Below are 17,849 nucleotides of genomic sequence, written 5' to 3'. Positions count from 1 at the left end.
CTCGTGCTCCTGTCCTGCAGGGAAGGGCTGGAGTTGCTCTCCAGGGCAGAAAGGCTGATGCTGGCTGAGCCCTGAGCATCACAGATGACCCTCGGTGTCTTTGCTGCATGTTTTGAGTCAGTGTCAGGGCATGACAGGTATGAGGCCTTGTGCTGTTGGGATGATGTGATCCCCTCTTGGGCATGTCCATCCCCTGCACAGCCCCTCCTGGGCTGTCCCAGGTGTGCTGTGGGGCCAAAGTCCTGCTGCCCTCTGGTCATGGTGAATTATTGCTTCAGGGGGGCCACCATGAATGGTGGCAGCACAGAGTGCTGCTCCTTAGCCCAAGGAACAACCCCTCCAAGGGGAGACCCTGCGTGGTGACACGGGGTGAGGGTCACGACGGCCACCAAGGGTGAAGCAGTCAAAGGGGGTCAGCCTGCTGGGGGACAAGAGGGTGGGTTTGGGGTCTGGGGCTGGTGGCAGTGGTGACAGCCTCGTGCGCAACGCGGGGGGGCCGCACGCAGCTGCACTGGGATGAGAATAGCAAGTGCGGCTGGGTAGCTAGGGAACAGTTGCCATGGGAGCGGGCCGAGGAGGAGTTCTCACACTCAGAGGGGGCATCTTGGGGTAAAATCCAGGCATTTTCTGCAGCCGTGGAAGGAAGGAAGGCAGGCGGGGGGATGGGGGACTGCTTTGGCATTGCTGCTCCAAACGCACCAGGCAGGATGCTTGTGCTGCCTCCCAGCACTGCCTGGGTCATGGCACTCTGGCACCAAGGTCCTGGGGTCACCAGCGTGTTCGTGTGTCTGTCACATGTTCAGCGTGGCTCTGTGGCAGAGCTGGAGTGTGAACAGAGCTGTGGCTAGCCCTGAGCAGGGCAGGGAAGTGGCTCTGCCTGTTTCCACCTGCCCAGTGGTGCTCCAGCATTTGGGGGATGTCTCATCCCCATCCCTGTCCTTGATGGGGATTAGCAGCATGCAGGTGAGGGGATGCTGGTGTGTGTCCAGAGCTGGAGTGGGTGGATCTGGACCCTACGGACACAGGCGAGCTGTGAGGGTCCTGAGGAGTGCCCTGTGCTGTGGGGCTGTGGCAGCAGCTCTGCACACCATTTTCAGGGGTGAAGGATGCTCTCAGCTGTTGCCTGGGCAACGGCTCCTCCTCCAGCCCACCATGTGGCTCGGGGAGCGCTCCCCCGCCTGCCTCCCCCCGCTGCCGTGGGGAGAAGGGGAAGGGGAAGGCAGCTCCCGGCCCCCGGCGCTGGCGGGGCCGGAGGCCTGGCTCCCTTCGCCCGCCCTTGCCCTGACCTGACGATGCCCGCGGGCCCCACCGTGCCCCCCGTTCCTGCGGTCCCCATGCCTCAAGGGACCACCCCGGCCCCCCCGCATGGCCGCAGCCCCCTGCCCACCCTGGATGCTATTGGGGCACCCCCACAACCACCGAGCCGGCAGAGCCCGGCTGCCGTGGCCGCGCTGTGAGGTCGGATCGCAGGAGGCGAGTTCCAGCAAGGTGAGTCGGGGCCAGAGCCGAGGGGGCCGGGGGACACGTGGCCACTGCGGCCCTGCTGCGAGCGGGGTGGTCGAGCTGGGCCGGACACCGGAGCCGCTATGCCCAGCTGCAGTGGGAGTGGGCTGCCAGCGCCCGGAGTGCCCAGGTCATCCCTTGGCCGTCATGGAGGAAGTCTTTCCGGCCGGCCCCCGGCAGAACAATGCGCCGTGTGTGCCGCCGCAGCGGGCGCCTGCCACCCTGCCCACGGGGAGGAAACAGCGACGGGGTCACGGCCTGCGTGGGGCACCCACACCCATCACCCACCCGCATCTGGCACATCTCCGCCCCAAAACCACTCTGCCTCGCTCCTGGCACGGCCCCAGGGCGCAGCGAAGGGACTGCGGGGACTCGACCCCAAGCTCGGTGCAGTCCGAAGGATCCAAAGGGGTGTCCCAAGGGGGCCACGACCTTCTCTGGCCTCAGTTACACCAGAGAAGAGCTGTGACAGCCATCCGACGGCAATGGCTGGGGAAGCCCTAGCTCAGGGACAATTGCCCAGGCCAGGTTGGCGAGGGATCTGCTTGGGGGTATGGCACCCAAGGGAGAGGGGTGACCCCAGGACACCTAGTGCCATTTCGGTCCCTCGCTATTCTGGGGGCCAGGCTGGCACCCCTGCTCTGCAGAGCCACGTGTCTTACTGCAGTGGCCAGGTGGGCTGTGGCAGGGGCTGTTAAGGTCTTGCCAGCGGCCGTGCTGCCCTCCCTTGCCTATGGCCCTGTGCTGGCCGTCACCCCAGGGAGCACGCCATTGTCACCCCTTGAGGAGGCTGGGGATGGCGTTGCGGAAACGGGTGGCAGCACCCCCAGAATACCTCCAGGGCGAGTTTAGGGCTACAGACAGTGGGAGCCTGTGGCACCACCCCACCGGGCATCGCAGGGCCCTCACCCCACCCTGACCGGGAGCCGCTACTCGGGAATCCCCGGCCCCCGTGGGGCTCCCGCGGCCACCCTGGGGATGCCCTGGCCCTCTCGCGACCGGCATCCCGCCGCCGTTCCCCAGGGGCCGGAGCGGGGGGGATTCCCTCGGCAGTACCGGTGCCCAGCCGGTAGCCCCCGAGCGGCGGCGGGTCCCGGGGCGGGGTGTGCGGGGAGCCCGCGGATCCCTCCCCGAGCCGAGGGCGGGGCGGAGCGGCGGGGCGGGAGCCCGGGCGGGCGGGGCGGCGCGCGGCGGCGGCGCGGGAGCGCTCACCGGAGACAAAGGCAGCGCCGGGAGGCGGCGGCGGCGCCGCGCACCGGGCGCGCACCGGGCCCCCTCCCCCGCCGCCCTATGGAGCCGCCGCCCGCCGCCTGAGCCACGTGCGCCGCCGCCGCCGGTAACGGGAGCCGCGGAGGGAGCGGGCGCTGCGCCTCCGCCTGTTGCGCGGTGCGGGGGCAGCGGGGCCGGGGCGGGGGCGCGCGGGGCCGTCGCCACCGGGGGCCGCGGCGGGGGCGCGCGGCGCGTACCGGGGCGCGCATCTCCGGTCCGGCCCCGGCGGGCGCGAGCCCCGAGGGAGGAGGAGGAAGATGAGGAGGGGGTGCCGCGCCCGGTACGGGGAGCGGGGAGGTTCCCCGCCGGGGTGTCACCCTCTCCGCGGAGGCAGCGGGCAGAGATGCGACGCGGGCAGCGGGGCCCAGGCCGCGGCCGGGGGCAGCGGGGCGGCCCGGGGCTACCGGCGGGGCCCGGCTCGGCGGCCGCTCCGCTCTCCGCCCGGCATGAGTGTCTCCAGCCCGGCCCCGCTCCTCCCCCAGCCCGCACGTCCTCGGCAGCCCCGCTCCCCCCGCACGCCCCAGCTGCGAACGCCCCCGGTCCGCGGCGCCGCCAGCCCGCCCTGCACCGCTTCCCGGTGTTCCCCCGGCCGTCATCCCGGGGCTCGACCCACCGCCCTTCCCGCACGGTACCTCTCCTCCCCGGGGATGCCCAAGCTGCCGGCGCGGAGCCTGTTGCAGCCGATGTGGCGAGCGCTGCCCGAACCGAGCTGGCCTCAGCCAGGGCACCCCCTCCCCTAAGACCCACATCCCGGCGCTGCCTCAGCCCACGCGTTTGTCTGCGTGATGGAGCAGCCCCCGCTGCCCGCCCGAGCGTGGTCAGGGCTCCCGGCTCCTTCCTTCCCCATCCTTTCTTCCTTCCGCCGGGCTCGGCCCTCCGGCCTCGCCGGCACCCTCAGCCCCGGTGTCCCTGCCGTGGTCCCTTGCCGGCAGCGTGGCCCTGCGCCGCAAGGTGATGGAGCCCCCCGCGCCCCTTCGCCCTACTCCGAGGGAGTGATGGTGTCACCGTGATCACCCAGCTCTCGGCTGCCGCTGCTCCAGGCTCACCCTCCTTCCTGCTCCCGAGCCCGTTTTCTCCCACACCACGATAATGAGAATCCTGACGGGTGCTTACGTGCCTGCCTGCGAGCACCCATGGGTGCTGCTCGCCGCTCACTGAGGAGCAGACCTGCCCCTGGCACACACCGTTGACATTTGATGCTTGGCTGGATGTGACCAAGCTGTCACCCTGCCTAAAGGGCAGAGGTGATGGTTCCCATCACCACCACCCCTGGCCCTGCATTGCTGTGTTGGGGTGGCTTCGGTGCACACGCTCCTGCGAGTGCCACGTGCTGCAGGAACCCGGCACCTCTGCTTGTCCCTCCTGCTCCCCAGGTCACCCCCCTGCGTGGCAGCACAGGGATGAGCTGCCTGGGCTCAGCAGCAATTCAGGGCGCACCGAGCGGGCAGGAGAAGGGGGTCCCACTGGGCACCCCATGATCCTCAGATGATGCTGTGGTACCATAGCATCCGTCTCCCACCCCAGGTTGCCCAGGAGTGCCGTGGGTGATTCTAGGGGGGCTGCGCAGGTTTGCATCCATGGGGGTGATGGCGGGGGGTGCATGGGGTGCCAGGCACGGTTCCCCTGGCTGCGGACGCTGCGGCGCATGTGGAGCGAGTCACCATGGGAACAGGGCGTCCACGTTTCCGTGTCGCTCACGCTCGCGTCTGTCTCGTTGCAGGGCCCCCACCCCGGCGGTCCCCCCCCAGCGATGGGCAGCGGGACCCCGGCAGCCCCGTCCCCCCGCCGCCCGCCCCGCCGGCCCCCCGCCCCGCCGCCCGCCCGGCGCACCCAGGCCTGACCCACCCGCTCCAGCCCCCCCCAGCTCCATGGCGAGGACGGACCCCTGACGGCAGGCTCGCCCGCGGGCCAGAGGAGACGGCGCCGGGCACGGCCCGGGGAGATGCCCTCGGCGGCCCTGACAGCATCGGGTCCTCCCTGACCCTGCCGCCGCCCTGAGCATCCCGTCCCCCATCCCGAGGGCAGGGAGAGGCGGGGGCCTCCCCCCGGGGCCGGCTGCCAAGATGGTGATGTCCCAGGGCACCTACACCTTCCTCACCTGCTTCGCGGGCTTCTGGCTCATCTGGGGCCTCATCGTGCTGCTGTGCTGCTTCTGCAGCTACCTGCGGCGGCGGGTGAAGCGGCAGCAGGAGGAGCGGCTGCGGGAGCAGAGCCTGCGCGCACTGGAGATGGAGCCGCTGCACTACGAGGGTTACGGGGGCAGCCCCCCCGGCATCGCCATTCCCCACCGCCTCCGCCTCGAGCCCCACCATCACCATCATCACCCCCACCACATCCCACCCCCCCGGCCCTGGAGCTGCCGGCACGGTAAGGAGCAGGGAGGGGCTCTCGCATCCCCGGAGCACGTGCCTCCCCCTGTTTTGGGGGGGTTACGACGTGAGAGCCGGGGCGCAGCGCTGACGGCAGCAGGGGTCCGGGGGGGGCTTTGCCTTGCAGAGTCAGACCTGTCAAAGCCGCCGTGCTATGAGGAGGCGCTGCTGATGGCGGAGCCCCCCCCGCCATACAGCGAGGTGCTGATGGACACGCGGGGGCTCTACCGCAAAATCAACGCCCCTTTCCTGAGCCATGAGCGGCTGGAGAAGCAGGAGCAGCCTCCCAGCTACAAACCCCTTTTCCTGGACGCCGGCTACGGTTCAGCGCTGCACCTGCCCCGCTCAGCCAGCCCCGGCCCTGCCTGCCCGGACCTCTACCTGCAGCAGGAGTGCTCCCCACGCATGTTTCCCAGCTGGACGGACTCAGAGCTCAGCAGCAGGGACACCTACGAGACGGGACCCTGGCACCTCCCGGTCTCCATGCCCCTCTTCGGCAGGACTACCGCTGTCTAACGGCGGCCGCGGGGGACGCCCGGACCTTGCCATGCACCTGGGGGGGTGGGGGGGGTTTCGGTTGCTCGTGTCACCCCAGGGACACCCGCCCCGGCGCGGGCCATCGCCGCCGGCGCGGAAGGGGCTGGTTCCCCGTCTGGCCCCCGCCGGCCCCCCCATGGCCGGGGGCGCTGGGGACCCGGACTCTGCTCTGTTTCTTAATTTTTTTGTTTGTTACAGTTTGAGAATAAAAGTTTGTGGCTCGGGTTTGCCTCCTGGCGGGCTGGCATGGTGGGACCGCCCCCTCCCCAAGGCAGCCGTAGCCCCCCCAGTCCCAGCCCTCCCTGCCGCCCCAGCAGGCTGCAGCCCCCGTGGGAGACGCTTTATTTATTAATAGACATGAGCACACCGCCGGTACAGAACTTGTGCTTTCCAAAAAGTTTCCGGGGGGAATCGGGGGAGAGGGGCCAAGCAGGGGCCAAGCAGGGGAGGATGGGGCTCCCAGCAAAGAAGGAGTGGGGAAGGGGTAAAAGCCCCCACATCAGCTCCCTGCCGGGGTTTGAGGGGGGACGCCGCTGGCTGCAGCCTTGCCTCGGTCGGGTCACTTTATTGCCATATTCATTTATTATTATTATTATTATTATTTCTCCTTTTTTTTTTTTTCTTTGAACTCGTGCAAAGTACTGGGGGGCTCCCGGGGGGGCACGAAGAGAACGAGGACCCTGTCCCACAGCCGGGCAGGGGATGCGAGCGTGTGTCGTCCCCCCCAAAGGGGGGCTGGGGTATCGGGGGGGGGGGGCTGCTAAGGGAGGGCTGGGGGGCTGACACGGCTCCTACCGACAACTTAAAAAAGAGGGGGGGAGGCGGGGGGGGCTGTAAAAGGTGCCCCGGGGCGGGGCTGCAGCGGGGCGGCCGCCACCTGGAGGCCTCATCCTGCGGGGCCCCCGAGGGGTGAGGGGGGCCCGGCCCCCGGCTGCAGCCCCCTCGTGCCCCGCGCCGGCCGGGGCGGGCTGCCTGTGCCGGCAGCGGGGCCCGGCCTTACAGGGCCCCCCCAAAGCTCTCCTCTTCCTCGGGCAGAGGGTCTGCGTCCCAGCACGTGATGTCGATCTCTGGAGGACAGGGAGGGAGTTCAGGATGGCTTGTGGTGCTCCAGAGAGGGCCAGACGCCCCCTCCTCACTGTCCTCACTCACCTGGGGGCTTGTTGTAGAAGACGGGCTGGGGGGCTTTGGCCGACAGCTCCTCAGTGGGGGGCACCTCCTCCTCCTGGGACTGGCTGAAGTAGCCCTCGCTGGCCTGGGGGGTGGGGGCAGGTTGTCAGGACCCCTCCAGCCCCCCATCACCCCCTGACGTCTCCCCACAAGTGATGCTCACCTGCTCCCCACGACCCGGTGTCCCATCCTTGGGGGCCATCTCCCCATTGGTGATGGGGGGCGTCTCTCGGCCTGGGGTGTCTTCCTGGGGCGTGTGCTGGCAGCCCAGATCCTGGGACTGGGGGTCCCCCTCACCAGCTGCCTCTTCCTCATCCTCATCCTCCTGCTCCGCGTCGCAGAAGGTGGCAGGGGGCTCAGGCAGCTCATCCAGGCTCAGCAGGGCCCCCTCCTCAGGCAGCATGGCCGGGGGTGTCTCGGGGACAGGGGCAGCAGGCAGGGGCCAGGCGGCTGGGGGAGTCACCCCATCACTCTGCCACAGGTCGATGAGGCTCTCAGGGTTGGGGGCTTCCTCAGTTTGGGGCTCGTCAGCCCCGGGAGGCAGGGAGGGCTCGGTGGGCTCCAGGGTCACCAGGTCCCCCAGGGCATCACCCCCCTCTGTCCACACTGGCCTGGGACTGGGCTCGTCCCCAGGGGGCTCGATGGCCTTGTCCTCGGGCCCCGGGAAGGGCCAGTGCTGCTCGGGCGTGGCTGGCCCGGGCTCCTGTGCGCTGGGGCTGGGGGACTCTGAAAGGAGGGGACAGGAGTCAGTGGGGACAGAAAACCTTGTGCAGGGCTGGAGGTCACCCGGGGACAGGGATGCAGCTCAGGGGGATTTGGAGCATACTGAGCACAGTATGGGGAATGCTGCAGGGATGGGTGGGGGGTGGCTGGTCAGGGAGGGGATTGTGGCATGCACTGGAGAAGGAGGGGACATAGGGAGGGACAAGGTGATCCCCTGGGCAGTGGCAGGGAGGCAGAAAGGGCTTGGAGGGAATTGGAGAGGTACCCTGGGAAGATGCAGAAGGGAAAGTTGGGATGCACCAGAGGATGCCAAGGGGACAATGGGGACGCAGCAGGGACACATGGTGACAGCAGCAGAGCTGGCTGGGGTGCCCTGGGGACGCAGTGGGGCAGAGGGGACATAGAGAGGGATTCAGCAGCCCTGGAAAGGATGAAGGGCAGGACGGTGCAGATTGGGCAGCATCGCACTGGAGGACCCAGCAGAGGCAGCAGGGCTGCACTGGGGGGTGCAGCAGGAAGCGACGGCATGTACAGAGCAGGGGGAATGCACTGGAGGTGGGGGATGCATGGTGTGGGGTGCAGCAGAGATGCACTAGCGTTAGAAAATGCACTGGAGGCGGTAGGGATAGAGCAATGACGGTGGGGCTGCACGGGGGATGCAGCAGAGACGGCGGGGATGCGGCGGCACGGAGCAGCAGGTACGGCGGGGATGCACTGGGGGACGCAGCAGAGGCAGGCAGGATGTGCCAAGGGATGCAAACGGGGCAGCATGGATGCACTGAGCCATGCAAGGGCAGCTGGGGGGGCTGCAACAGAGCCGAGGGGGCTGCAGCAGGGATGCGCTGTGGGACACAGCAGGGGCAGGCAGGATACGCCGAGGGATGCGGGTGGGACAGCACGGATGCAGCGAGCCATGCAAGCGCGGCTGGCGGGGCTGCAGCAGAGCCCAGGGGGCTGCAGTGGGGATGCACCCGGCAGGCCTGGCAGGGGGAGGCAGCGCCAGCCCTGCGCCCACCTTTGGGCGTTGCCGGCGTCTGTTCAGCGGGCGCGCGGGTGCCCGGGCCGCCCAGCGGCGTGGTGGCCGGGCTGGGCTCGCAGGGGCTGCAGCCCGCTGCCGAGGCCTTGCGGAAGGCGTCCGACTGGCTGCCTGCAGACAAGGGAGATGGGCTGGCTTGGGGGGGCTGCCCACACTGAGGGGGGGAACCAGAGCCCCAGCACTGCTCCTGCCCCACGCCGACCCAGCTGTGCGCTGCCGAGTGCACACCACTGTGTACCTGCCACCACGTCGTCCCCTCCTGGGTGGTGGGGTGGAGGCTTCCGTGGGTGTAGCAACCACCATGTCCCCTACAGGTGTCCCCACCACCCCCATGAATTTCAGCCCCCACATCTGCTGGACATGGGGACAGGCAGCCCCACACCTGCCATGGTGCACACTGGCTCTGTCCACGTGTCACCCAGGTGTGCCCTGGCACAGCCTTTGTGGGCACAGCTTTGTGCCCTGTCAGCTGTGCCTGTGGGGGCACAGCCCTGGGACCACCTGGCCCCTTCTGCCCCATTGGCACCGCCCCACACATTCCTGAGCACAGCCTTTTCCATTCCACGCTGTTTTGTGGACAGTCTTGCAGCCTTGTCCATGGCACAGCTCTTCCATGCCCTTCTGCCCCATTGGCACAGCCTCAAATGATCCTGGGCACAGCCTTTTGCACACTGCCTAATGCTGCCCCACGGGCACAGACCTGCATGGTGCAGGGCAGCAGAGATGTCCCTTTCCCTTCTGCCCCATCATCAAGTAATTCTGGCACAGCAATTTCCACACTGCCTGACCCTGCCCCATAGGCACAGACCTGCATGATCCAGGGCACAGCTGTCCTATTCACTGTTGCCCCATGAGCAGACCCTGCCCTGTGCCCTCTCTATCCCATGGGCACAGTCTATCCCATCCCACTGTGGACCAACACCTCCACAGGCACAGCTCTACCTTGTCCCCATCTGCCCCATGGGCACAGCTTGCCCTATGTCCCCCCCTCCCAGGGGCACAGGGACCAGCATGGGGTCAGCCCCAGCAGGGGCACGGTCCCCGCCTGGGTGCCCATCCCCCTGGGGGTGCCAGTCCCCCTGGGGGTGCCCGCGCTGCCTCCGCTGCCGCTCCGGTGTGCCGTGGGGTGGGTGGGCTGTGGGGCCCGCGGCTCGACCCCCAGAGCTGCGCCCGGGAGCTCCCAGCTACCTACATGGGAAGAAAGAGGAGAGATTTGGAGTGCGGTGGCAGGAGATATAGGGGAAGGGGGTCCGTGGGGGGGAGGAGGAGGAGGAGGAGGAAGAAGGTGGCCCACTGTCAGCTGTCTTTATGAAAGGACAGTGCAGACGACCTGTGAGAGAAAGACAGACGGACGGACGGAGAAAGAGAGAGAGAGAGCAAAGAGATGGGTCAGTCAGTCCCTGCTCAGCGCAGTCATGGCGGGGCTGGAGCACCAGGGCACCGGGATGGGAGCACAGCAGGGTGGAAGGCAGCATAGTGGGAGAATGGCAGGACAAGAGGATGGAAAGGCAGCAGGACAGAAGGACGTGAGGCAGCACTGCCCGGCCAGGTGGGGAGAAAGGCCAGGACACAGCCGTGGGACCAACTATCTGCTCAGCCACAGCACAGCCCCACAGCGTGAATCCGTGGCACAACCCACGGCATGGCTAGAACACACAGCCCACAGCACGACCCACAGCACAGCCCCACAGCATTGCCCCGAGGCACAGCACCACGGCACAGCCCCACAGCACATCCCCACACAGCCCATGGCACAACCCATGGCACACCACACAAGAACACACGTCACAGGCTCCCTCCCAGCACAGCTCACGGCACGGTCCCCCAGCACAGCACCATGACACGGCCCCATGGCTGGAGGCACCCACCAGGACAGACAGTCCTTCCCTAGATTCATAAAAGAGTCCCAGCATTGGACCCCAGACTGTGGGGCAGCCCAGCTTCTCCATGGGGGTCTCCTTGCCAACTGGCAGCACTCTGAGTACCCCTCATCTGCCTCACTGTCTCCTGCCCCTTTTAGTTGTCACCATAGGATGTATTCCCAAGACATCCCTGGACCTCTAGTTGCCCACCCATACGCACCAACCACGCTTCCAGCTTGGCTGTGGGCACAGTGCTATGACAGGTGAGTGGACAACACCCAGCAGGGAGCAGGGTGAGCCCCGTTTTGCTGAAGACAACCTGACATCCAGCCCCTGACAAGCTGCCCCAGCTGCTGGGGCCACATGAGGTGCAGTGGCAGTGGCGGTGATGGTGGCAGTGATGGTGGCACAGCAGAGCAGGACGTCCCCTGCCATCCTCATACCCTTGGCACCCAGAAATACAGTGCCAGTGATGGCAGAGCGTACACCCCCTCCCCACATTGCATCCCTGGTCTTTCCATACCCCACTGCAATCCTTTGAGCTGTGGCAGTGCACTCACCTGTGCCCTGGTGTCCTGGTGCCCACCCCTGTGCCCACAGCCCCCCACAGCCCCTCACCTGTCCTGTGGCTGCCTGGTGAGATAGCATCGCTGCTGGCCGACGCCACCCGCTCCTGCTGCTTGAAGAAGTCCCGGGGGTTGTCAGGCCGCTGAGCGATGATGGCAGCAGCCTCCTGTGGGGACAGGGGAGGCTGAGGCCCACGGCCCTGGGGGCGTGGGGCTGTGGGACCACCCTCCACACATCCCACAGCTTCATTCCCATCTGGCTGTGGGATGGTTCTCACTCCCCTGCTGGATGGGGAGTGAGGACCAGCACCGGGCACGGCTATCACCACACTCACCTCCACCTCTGACTCCGATTTCCTAAACTGCTGCCTGTCATCCTCCTCTTGCTGGTCACCCTGGGAAGAGACAGAGCATCACCTCCCAGCCCGGGCACCCAGGTGGGGAAAGCCCTTCCCTGGGGGTAATGCTAGCGGCATCCCTGGCCCCAGTCCCATCGTGGCACTCACAAAGATGGACTGCTCCTTCAGGCGCTGCCGGGCCTCCTCCGCCTCCAAGCTCTGCTGCTTCCTCCTGCAACGGGGAAACGGGAGAGGCGCTGGGCATCAGCTCCTGGCAGTCCCTGCCCCAACCCCACCCTGTGAGGGACACCCCTGTGCCCACCCCGCCACTCACAGCACGGCAGCCATGCCGTATACCCACGTCCCACCCGACCCCAGCCGTGCCTGTGCTCCTCGATCTGCTCCTCACGCTCCCGGTAGCGCCGTTCCCGCTCCTCCTGCTCCAGCCGCTCCTGCTCCATCCGCTCCTGCTCAAACCGCAGCCGGGCATCCAGGGCCTTTTTCCTCTCTTCCTCTTTACGCAATTCCTCCTCTTTCTGTTATGGGGGGGATCAATGAGGGGGCTGCCCATCAGCCAGCCAGCAGCTCACCCGCTCCCTGCGGTGTCGCTCCGTAACCACCTTTGCCTGTTCCCAGAACTGCTCCCGGTTGAGCCGCTTCATCTCCACGGTGGCGTCGGTTTTCTGGTAAGTGGTGCCCTGGGATGGAGGAGAGGTGGAGGGATGGAGGGGCTGGGATCAGTGATGTGGGTAACAGTAAGGGGCACACAGGGTGAGGGGCTGTGGCACACAGGAGCCCTGGGCAGGAGGGACGCCCCAGTCCCACCAGCATCCCCAGCCCTGCTGTGGGGACGTTACCACGGGCTCGGCGTTCTCGTCCTCGCGCAGCCGCAGGCGGTGCAGCACTGGGCTGGAGACACGAGCCAGCCCGTTGGAGAGCCGCTGCCCGATGGCCCCGGGGTCAATGTCCTCCACGCTGCTGGCATTGACAATGACATCGACACCCTGGGGGGGTGCAAGCAGCCATCAGGGTTCAGGATCAGCACCCTGGCAACATCTTGCCTCTCCCCAGTGTCACCCACCTGGAAGAACTCGGCAATCTTCGCTACGTGGCTGGCACAGGCGCATTTGCGGGCATCCGGCACGTCCTCACCCACCTGTGGCAGCCAGGGAGGGACTGAGCTGAGTGGGGCAGCAGGGTGACCCCCACCCCACTGACCTTAGCAGGGCAGCAGGACTGTGGGGCACCCACAGCCCCTGGCCACTGCCAGCTCCCTCACACCCAGCCATATCCCTGTGGGCACAGCACAGCCCCCCTCAGCATGGCCCCCAGACTCACCCAGTTGACGAGGACATATTTGGGGAGCACGGCCTGGGGGTCCTTGACGCTGCAGAAGCCATACATCACCTTCTGAATCTCAAAGTGGCCGGAAAGCTCCAGCAAACCTCCACCTGGCACAGCACCATCAGCCCACGTGCACCCAGCACCAGGTACAGGTGACAGGGGAAACACCAGCACAGACGAGCAGGCGAAGGGGACAGAGGACCTTACCTCCTGATGCTGCCAGCTTCAGGTCATCAGAGCCATCCTCGTATGTGTAGAGGGCCCTGGGGAGACACCATGGGTGAGCCAAAGCCAGGAGGAGTGTGGGGCACCCTCAACCTCCCCATCCTGCTTACACTGAAGTCAGGGTATGTGCTGGGGTCTGGCTGCTTGTCCTGAAACTAGCACACAACCACAGCAACCCTTGTCCATGAACAGCACCAAGAGCCAGACTGCCAGGCAAGGCAGACAGGATGTGGGGCAGGGCCTATTCCCCAACTCTTGGTGGCAGCTGTGGGGAAGGGTCCCAGGTTTGAGAACAGAATAGTCACAGGGACCCACTGACTGCTGTGCTGCAAGCCAACGCAGTCTCACAGCAACTTGCTCACCCATCCCTGTCCCCTCACGACCCTTCCAGCTACTGACCAGGTTTGGGGACAACCTTGTGCCCCAGTAAGGACCCGGGTCCACTCACGTGCCAGGCTGCGTGAGCCACAAGCCCAGCAGGCACCAGGCTGGGGGAGGATGCCGGAGCACCAGCAGCAGCAAATCAATGAGCCGCCAGATTGCGATGGGGCCGTCATGGAGACTGTTCCTTGGAAACCATTCCCAGCTGATGGGAAACCCCCTGTCGCTCCCACTGTGCCCTGGCCAGCCCCTCTGGGGGCTCCACGGGGACCCCCACCAGCCAGCACCTCCCCAGAGGCACACAGCCAGCGATGGAGGGGGGACCACGCATGCCAAATTGGTCCAGGGCGGGTGGGCGAGGGGATGGATGTCGCTAGGCAACCAGCATCCTCCATCACCATGGCAACCCCCCTATCCCAGCTGGGATGCAGCTCGCCCCGATGACGAGGTGATTAGTGGAGGGGAGCGGGGGAGGCAGGCAGGCAGTGGGGACCTGCGGGGCCTGGCAGGCACCCAAACCTGCCTGCCTCCGTCACGCGCTGCACCCGGAAAGCCAGGGCCGCCCGTGCTGGATCCCCCACAGCCCCGCTCCGCCGCGGGTGGGCAGCTCTGCCCAGCAGCGTTCAGCTGGTGCTGCCCGCACGGCGCTTCTCAGAGCCCCAAAATCCCCGCTGTGCCAAGCAAAGCCGTCCTCACTCAAGACTGCAGCTTCAATCCACAGCCTGGGGAACGGGAATTGAGGGTCCCTACGGGCAGAGCCATCCCCTAAACAGGGCCGTGGCTGGAGCTAAAAAGCAAGGGGAAGGCAGGCAGGTGCCTAAGAGGGAAAGGGCCTCCCTCTGCCTCCAGCACCCGCCGCCCCCCGAGCCCCTGGCAGGGAGCCGCAGATAATTGCACCAACAAGATTGACTTTAATCCGCACATCCCGATCCCGCTAATCGGCCGCCCCAGCCGGCGCCAGCTTCCAGGCCTGGAACAGCTGCAAAGTGCTGTCTGAGATGGCTGTGACAGGGAAGGGTGGCAAATGCAGCCCCTGATCCCCCAGGAATGGGGGAGGATGGCAGCAGTTTGGGGGAGCCCAGGGCAGCGAGCTGGAAGCTGGCAGGGTGGGATGCAGCTGGCAGCAGACAGGAGAAAAGAAGTAGGGCAGAGCCACAGCATCAGTGCCTGGGGAGCCCTGTGGGTGCTGGGGGCACCCACTGCCTGCTTTTCTTCCCCAGAACCCTGCCATGCTGGGTGGTATCTGGGCACAAGGCCGCTGCCTGCACCCGGGTGTGCTCCTAGGGCAGATGGGACTTGCTGTGGACACAGCTCGGCAGCACAGCCTGACTCCATGCCAGGATGGAGGTTTCCATTCCAAGAGACAGGGAAGCCGTGCTGGGGCCAGTAGCACCCCCAGGGGTGCCCCTAGGGACCCACAGCCCAACAGCACCACCACAACCCCTGGCAGTGGGGACCAGCTGTGTCACAGCGGGTGCTGTCAGCATCATGCACTGCTTACCTCGCTTCCATGGGCTTTAATCCCTCCACCCAACCCATACAGCCCTTTCCAAACCCCGGGCTCCAGGTATGTGGGTCACCCGTGGGTGGAGATGCCCCGTGCAGCCCGGGGGGGGCTCCCTGCATCCGGGGGGCTCCACTGAGGATCCTCCATCACCCCAACCAAAGAGACCGCGGCCCCACTGCCCTCACACGGCCCGCTGCTCACCGGAGTAGGCAGAGCAGCATCCCCCGGGTGCCAGAACGGGGCTCCCGCAGCAGCCCACCCCCCATGCTGTGGCCAGGGAGGGGTCACATCGCCCCAGCCTCCTGCCCCAGCCCCGGCACATGTGTTTCCAATGTGGCTGGGAGCTCCAGGGAGTCGGCGTGCTCAGAAAGCAGCACCAAATTCCTTTCCGATCGAGTAATGGGCCCCAGCAGCCTTCGCGAGGCCGGGCAGGGGGAGGGGATGCTCGGACCCTCCAGGACCGGGCTGGAGCAGGGGAAATCCCAGACTAAACAGAGGGATCCCGTCCGGACATGAGCGTGGCATCCCCCGGTACCGGCCCAGGGCCAGGCTCTGGCACAGTGTCCTCCCAGGCTCAGCCGGGCTGGGCCCTCCTCCCCGTGGGACTGTCCCCATAACCTTGCCCGATGCAGCCCCACCAGCATCACCCCTCATCCCGCACCCCGCAGCGGGCCCTGCAGAGAAAATGCTGCTCCCACAGGCACTGAGTGCCAGGCACTCCGGTGACAATAGGATGGAGCGGCTGGGGACGATGGAGCAGCTGGGGATGATGGAGCAAAGTCAGCCCCACGGATGGGGATGGCAGGGGATCGCTGCCCGACCGGGATCAGCGTTGGAGGTGTGTGTGGGGGAGCTGCCACCGGCACTCGCCTTCCCGGGAACCGATTCTGCTGCTCTCAGCAGCTTTGGCAGGGATGGCTCCTTTGCAGCGGATGCCGGGAAGCGAGATGTACCCAGGGCTGACAGCTGCCGCCTGGCCGGCAACACACACGGCGCTTGCCCACAGCGCCCCTGGGCTGACAGCGGGACTGTGGGGCCCTCCGGAGACCCCGGGGACTGGCGGGGACCTGGACGCGCCCAGGCCCACACAGCCCTGTCCTGAGAGCAGGGACTTTGTTAGAGATAGACGTCTGACCGGCTGGGCTGTGGGTGCAGCCCAGCTGGGAGGTGGGAGTCCCCGGATGGGTGGTGGGTGTATCCCGGAGGGGCGGCGGATGCCCCTGGCTGGATGGTGGGAGCGCAGTAGCTCCCCTCCGTCCGCCCCCCACCAAAAGCATCATGCACGGCATGCACCCAGCACGGTCCAGCGCCCCGGCTCTGCCCAGCGAGATGCGCCCCAGGGCGCCGGCAGTTCCCACCCAGCATGCCAGAGGCACCCTGGAGGGCAGGGAGGGGATCGTGGGGCAGATGGCCCCCGCCAGCCCCCCGGCACCCGGCTGGGCTGGGAGATGCGGGTGGGCTGGCCGTGGGTGATGCTCCCTGCAGCGGGCCCAGATCCAGCCGGCCTCGATACCAGGTGCCCCGCACCGGGGCGCGGGCAGAGCGAGAAGCCGGGGGTCCCAGCGGAGAGAGCCACTCCCCTCCCCGGCTCAACAGCAATCCCAGCCCGGGGGAGCAATCCCGGACCGACACACTACGACCCCCCCAGGGATGTGGCAACCCAGGAGCTTGGGGGAATCTGAGCGGACCGGGAGCGGCAGAAGATGCTCGGTGCCCCCGCGGCTTCAGGCCTCGCTCCGCCAGGCAGCGGGACTGCCTGCTGCCGGGATACCGGCGGAGCCGGTCGGGAGCAGGACCGGTCGGGAGCGGGGCCGGGCTGCAGGGCCCCGATCCCCATCCCATCCCCCGTTCCCCGGGCGCCCCTGCCCGCGGCTCCTGCTCCAGACAATGGCGAGGAACCGGTGCCGGGCCCAGCACCGGGGAGCCCCACGGGGCCCTCCCCGCCGTGCGCGAATTCCCCCGCTCCCCGCTCTCGCTGCCCGGCTGGGGTCGGACCGGGCCGTGCCGGGGAGTCCCGGCGCTCGCACGTGCCGGCCCGGCGCAGACAAAGCGGGGACCGCGCCCCGGCCCGGTGCGGCGGGCAGGTGCGGGCATCGGGGGCGGCGAGCCGGGCACACCCCCCGCCGCCCCGCCCGCCTTTGTGTGCCGGGGCTCCCGGGGACGGCGGGGGGCGCAGCTCGGGGCGCGGCCGGTGTTACCGGGCGGCTCCGTGCACAAAGGGCGGCGGCGGCGGGGACAAAGGGGCGGCGGCGGCGGCGGGCGCGCTCACCAGTCGGTGGGGCTGTCCTCGCCGATCACGTCCTGGTAGGAGGCGAGCAGCTCCAGGCGGTGCGCCGCGAAGCCGACGCCAGCCATGGCGGGGCCGGGATGCTGCCGGGGGACCGGAGGGACCGGCCGCCTGCCCGCCTCCGAGACACTGCCGCAGCGGCCGGGCGGAGGGGCGAGCGGCGGGGAGGCTCCGCCCGCCGCCGCGCCCGGTCCTAGCGCCGCGAACGGCGGCCCCCCTCCCCTCCCCTCCGCCCCCCCGCCCGGCCCCCGCCCCCGCCGCGCCCCCGGGGCGCCCCCAGGGCACCCCGCCTGCCGCGCCGCCCGGCCCCGAGCCGGGACCCGGGGGTGCGGGCAGCATCACCTCCGTCCCGCGCCGCCCCCGCACGCAGCTCGCCCCCGAGATCCCGCAGCCTGGGCTCTGCTGTGCCCCCGCAACACCGCGCCCCGGGCCATCCCCCGCCCCAGGGACGCTGAACCCCGGCTCAGTTCCTCCTGGGAACCTGCACGCCGGGTGATTTCGCATCCCGAGCTCTCCTCCGCCCTGGGGACCCCGCATCCTGTGCTGCCCCTCCTGGAAACTTGCACTCTGGAGACCTCTCGTGCTAGGTGGTCCTCTCCATTCCCATATTCTCCCCTGCCCCACGTCCTCTACCCAGGGGACGTGGCACACCTGGCTTCCTTCGCCCTCCGCTGCCCACGCCGAGCCCCCGTGTCCAAGGTTTCCTCTTCAAGGACACGGCACCGTAGGCTTTGC

At 67.8% G+C, this 17,849-nt stretch overlaps 2 protein-coding genes across 4 annotated transcripts; one reads left to right on the top strand and one right to left on the bottom strand.

Moving 5' to 3' along the window:
- The first annotated feature begins 4,589 nt into the window (after window positions 1-4,589).
- Window positions 4,590-5,902, top strand: PRR7 (proline rich 7, synaptic). 2 transcript variants are annotated; one of them, XM_050979624.1, is made up of 2 exons: window positions 4,590-5,139; window positions 5,242-5,902. In XM_050979624.1, exons 1-2 carry the CDS (start codon window positions 4,836-4,838, stop codon window positions 5,655-5,657), a joined length of 720 nt encoding a protein of 239 aa, XP_050835581.1. In that variant the 5' UTR covers window positions 4,590-4,835; the 3' UTR covers window positions 5,658-5,902. The 2 variants fall into 2 exon arrangements, with proteins under 2 accessions (XP_050835581.1, XP_050835583.1); XM_050979626.1 differs by having other exon boundaries at window positions 4,591-5,139; window positions 5,269-5,902.
- Window positions 5,903-6,626: 724 nt separating this feature from the next.
- DBN1 (drebrin 1) lies at window positions 6,627-17,256 on the bottom strand. Of its 2 annotated transcripts, XM_030229123.2 has the most exons (14): window positions 17,097-17,256; window positions 12,922-12,977; window positions 12,709-12,821; window positions 12,452-12,526; window positions 12,228-12,374; window positions 11,991-12,068; window positions 11,755-11,906; window positions 11,539-11,602; window positions 11,368-11,427; window positions 11,085-11,199; window positions 8,584-8,715; window positions 7,009-7,571; window positions 6,828-6,930; window positions 6,627-6,745 (listed from the first exon to the last, which is right to left on the bottom strand). In XM_030229123.2, the coding sequence occupies exons 1-14, from the start codon at window positions 17,180-17,182 to the stop codon at window positions 6,675-6,677; spliced, it is 1,815 nt and encodes a 604-aa protein (XP_030084983.2). In that variant the 5' UTR covers window positions 17,183-17,256; the 3' UTR covers window positions 6,627-6,674. The 2 variants fall into 2 exon arrangements, with proteins under 2 accessions (XP_030084983.2, XP_050835580.1); XM_050979623.1 differs by lacking the exon at window positions 8,584-8,715.
- Between the last annotated feature and the right edge of the window lie 593 nt (window positions 17,257-17,849).

The sequence above is a fragment of the Serinus canaria genome, chromosome 13, assembly GCF_022539315.1.
Source record: "Serinus canaria isolate serCan28SL12 chromosome 13, serCan2020, whole genome shotgun sequence".
Taxonomy (NCBI): domain Eukaryota; kingdom Metazoa; phylum Chordata; class Aves; order Passeriformes; family Fringillidae; genus Serinus; species Serinus canaria.
This window is presented reverse-complemented; position numbering and strand designations above follow the sequence as displayed.

Excerpts from the sequence above, each read along its gene's own strand:
- PRR7 (XM_050979624.1), top strand. The coding sequence starts at position 4,836 with ATGGTGATGTCCCAGGGCACCTACACCTTCCTCACCTGCTTCGCGGGC. Across the intron at positions 5,140-5,241 it reads GCCCTGGAGCTGCCGGCACG|GGGTCCGGGGGGGGCTTTGC; the intron begins GTAAGGAGCAGG and ends TGACGGCAGCAG.
- DBN1 (XM_030229123.2), bottom strand. The coding sequence starts at position 17,182 with ATGGCTGGCGTCGGCTTCGCGGCGCACCGCCTGGAGCTGCTCGCCTCC. Across the intron at positions 12,375-12,451 it reads AGATTGCCGAGTTCTTCCAG|GGTGTCGATGTCATTGTCAA; the intron begins GTGGGTGACACT and ends GCACCCCCCCAG. Across the intron at positions 11,200-11,367 it reads AATCGGAGTCAGAGGTGGAG|GAGGCTGCTGCCATCATCGC; the intron begins GTGAGTGTGGTG and ends CTGTCCCCACAG.